Source organism: Anarrhichthys ocellatus, unplaced genomic scaffold (assembly GCF_004355925.1).
Source record: "Anarrhichthys ocellatus isolate YVR2014 unplaced genomic scaffold, GSC_Weel_1.0 scaffold5326, whole genome shotgun sequence".
Lineage (NCBI taxonomy): Eukaryota > Metazoa > Chordata > Actinopteri > Perciformes > Anarhichadidae > Anarrhichthys > Anarrhichthys ocellatus.
The window spans coordinates 1-3,518 of NW_022285300.1; the positions used below are offsets into that span (position 1 = coordinate 1).

The 3,518-nt window shown below is 48.4% G+C and overlaps 1 protein-coding gene across 1 annotated transcript; it reads left to right on the plus strand.

The window, feature by feature from the left end:
• Nucleotides 1-300: 300 nt before the first annotated feature.
• LOC116379840 (E3 ubiquitin-protein ligase HERC2-like) lies at nt 301-3,222 on the plus strand. Its single transcript, XM_031841808.1, has 7 exons — nt 301-607; nt 844-1,030; nt 1,577-1,720; nt 1,801-1,992; nt 2,098-2,251; nt 2,841-2,948; nt 3,044-3,222. Exons 1-7 carry the CDS (start codon nt 597-599, stop codon nt 3,205-3,207), a joined length of 960 nt encoding a protein of 319 aa, XP_031697668.1. The 5' UTR covers nt 301-596; the 3' UTR covers nt 3,208-3,222.
• Nucleotides 3,223-3,518: the final 296 nt, after the last annotated feature.

A 3,518-nucleotide genomic window follows, 5' to 3' on the forward strand; every position in this document is an offset into this window, starting at 1 on the left:
TGTATATACGTATGTGTATGTGTATATACGTATGTGTATATGTGTATGTGTATATACGTATGTGTATATACGTATGTGTATATGTGTATGTGTATATACGTATGTGTGTATGTGTATATACGTATGTGTATATGTGTATGTGTATATACGTATGTGTATACGTATGTGTATATACGTATATATATACATGTGTGTATGTATATATACGTGTATACGTATATATACATACATACATGCATGCATACATACATGCATGCATGCATGCATACATACATACATACATACATACATAACCGTCTCCCTGTGTAGCTGCTGCTCTACTGATGAGAGGAGACACCTGCAGCTCTGCAACAGTCTGATTATGTCTGCAGCTGGTTCAGGGTGCTTCCCGTCAATGATGGCGTGTGTTTGTTTGTTTGTTGTGCGCTGCAGGCGTGCAGTCAGACAGCGACTCGTCGTCCGCAGTGAACAACAAGCTGAGCGGGCCGAGCAGCGTGAAGCCGAACCGACCCTCGCTGGCCAAGATCCTCCTCAGTCTGGATGGAAACTTGGCCAAACAGCAGGCTCTGTCTCACGTGCTGTCGGCCCTCCAGATCATGTATGCGAGGTACGTTTAGTCTGCAGAGGGTCTGACCGGTCCTCTCCTGGGGGGGTCACAAGACCACGATGCAACCAGTTCAGGTCTGGCTCTGGACCTTCACCCCTAGTCATCCCCTTTTCTTTTTTTAAATATTCCTTGTCATACTACACTCTCAGACATACACTGCACAGACTGATGGTATATATATATATATACCATCAGTGTGTGCTGCTGGTGACAGGACGGGTTGTGTGTTTCCTCAGGGATGCGGTGGTCGGTGCTCTGATGCCGGCCAGCATGATCCTACCGGCGGAGTGTCCTTCCAGCTCCCCGGTTCCGCCGTCAGACTCCTCATCCTCGTCCAGCGTGAGCGATGAAGAAGGTCCTCCTGTGCTGCCTGAAGCCGAGGAACGTGTCAGCCCCAATCCCTGGCAGGACAAGAAGGGAGAGGTGAGCATGACACCATGTAGATTCAGTAGAACTCTTCACCTCGTCTCTGAAAAACTTTTGTTTTGTTTTTCTTCTGTCTAAAGTGCAGCCTCAACCACATTTTGTGCTGATTTACTGTAAAACAAGAAACATGCAAAGTGCTCTTCCCCATAGTGAGCAGGTGTGCAGATGCAGCCATCAGCAAACTATATCTGGGTCCAACACGGAGACAACAGAAACTCTCACAGGGCTTTAGTCATAAATACAACTCCAAATAAGTTTTCTACCATAAAACAATCTTAAAGTTTGAGGTTGAGGTTCTCCTCCACAGTCAGGGTTCTACTACAGTAGATGAGTTGATAGAAACAGACAGGAGAACCAGCACGGGAGCAAAGTGATGTTCTGCTGTGGACGTATGTTAGACTCCTAACAGAATGTCTCTCAGTTGAAGTGAAGCTATATTCAGAATGTCTTCAGCTCTTTACCTTGCTGCTGGAATAAGCTCATATACATGTTTGATGCAGAGAAGAACTGAATTGTGTGTGTTGTTGTTTTGTATCTGAGCAGGCTCCCTCATCAGAGGACGCCGTCACCCCGTCATCAGCCATCACTCCCTCCGCCTCCGGAGCCTCCTCGCGTCCTTTCATCCCCGTCACCGATGACCCCGGAGCCGCCAGCATCATAGCCGAAACCATGACCAAGACCAAAGAGGCGAGTCCGTCCGACGTCTGTGAAGCCGCCAACCCCTCGGCAACGTGTACCTAACTCTGGTTTCATGTTTCATACTCCAGGACTCTGAGAGCCAGAGTAAAGTGGTCGGTCCGGAGCCTCAGTACCTGGACGAGTTCACCAGTCTGCTGGTGCCGGATGATACCCGCGTGATGGTGGACCTGCTCAAACTGGCCGTGTCCTGTCGCTCTGGGGAGAAGGGCAAGGAGGTCCTGTCTGCTGTGCTGTCTGGGATGGGAACGGCTTATCCTCAGGTGACTTTACTGTTTCTACAGCGACCTCCAGACTCAGAGGATGGTGGTAGCAGCGCTGACATTGTCGGGGGGGGGGGGGCCCTCTCTCGCTGTGTGTCTTCGCAGGTTGCTGACATGCTGCTGGAGTTGTGTGTCACCGAGTTGGAGGATGTTGCCACGGACTCGCAGAGCGGCCGACTGTCCTCCCAGCCGGTCGTTGTGGAGAGCATCCATCCGTACACAGACGACACCTCCACCAGTGGAACCGTGAAGATCCCAGGTGAGAGGGATGAGACGAGGGAGAAAGTTGTCAGTTTGGAGGCTCGGTCAAGTCCAGTGTGGGTGGTTGATGAACCCATGTTTCTGGGGTTGGGGTGGTGTGGATTGGGTTTCATAATGAGTCATCGGTGCGTATTGTTTTTCTTGTGATCGAAGCATTTCCATATTGTGTAAAATCCAAAAGTCAAACATAATTGAAACTTCTAAAATTCACGTTTTTGTGTAATGAAATATTCTGCTCTAACACATTTTTTTTTTTAGCGTCTAGTGTTTTCACAGCTGTCCGCTCGCCCCACACAAAGGGAGGCAACACCTGTATTAACGGGGCGGTCTAACAGCAACATAACTTATATTTAAATTACCACAAGTACACATAATCTACTTTTTTCCCCCTTTTTTTTTTTACATTCAAGCTTCATTCTAAAACCTCAATAGAAGATTTGAATGTAACGTTGCAGCCCTACGCTCTGCTGTAGTTTGCATTGGTTGAATGTTTTCACTTTGAGCATCCTGAATGGACCGGACCGTGTTCAGGAGATCATCGTGACTCCTCTCTCGGATGCAGACCACATCTCTTGTTTGTGTCGTAGGAGCCGAGGGTCTGAGGATAGAGTTCGACAGACAGTGTTCCACCGAGCGACGCCACGACCCGCTGACGATCATGGACGGAGCCAATAGGATCGTCTCTGTCAGATCAGGTGATGAGAGGGAGAACCTGAAGCTGAACGGTCACTGAGCGAATGCTGACGGAGCAAAAATATAAGATGTGGTGTCACTGCGTTGTGCGTTTCAGGTCGGGAGTGGTCCGACTGGTCCAGCGAGTTGAGGATCCCCGGAGATGAACTCAAGTGGAAATTCACCAGCGACGGCTCGGTGAACGGGTGGGGCTGGCGCTTCACCGTCTACCCCATCATGCCGGCTGCTGGTGAGCTTCCAACACACATAACACTCTCATAATTCATCTCTAATATCTGTTTTATATTCATGTGAAAACATCTCCTTCAAACTACTGTATTCATTGTAGTTTATCACCAAAACTACATTTTACAGATGACATGTGAACACATCATGATAAGGTTATAATGTACCTTCAGCCAGTACTCATGTTCACTGAGCAGAGCCTGAAGGCATCATAATGTAATTGAAGTGAACCTCCGTTGGTTAGCCGTTAGCGGTGCTGCTAACGTTACTAGCTCTACTCCTGTTGGTTAGCCGTTAGCGGTGCTGCTAACGTTACTAGCTCTACTCCTGTTGGTTAGCCGTTAGCG

Bases quoted from the DNA above. Each gene is read 5' to 3' on its own strand.
- LOC116379840 (XM_031841808.1), top strand. The intron at 1,031-1,576 runs GTGAGCATGACA...GTATCTGAGCAG, and splicing joins GGCAGGACAAGAAGGGAGAG to GCTCCCTCATCAGAGGACGC. The intron at 2,252-2,840 runs GTGAGAGGGATG...TTTGTGTCGTAG, and splicing joins TGGAACCGTGAAGATCCCAG to GAGCCGAGGGTCTGAGGATA.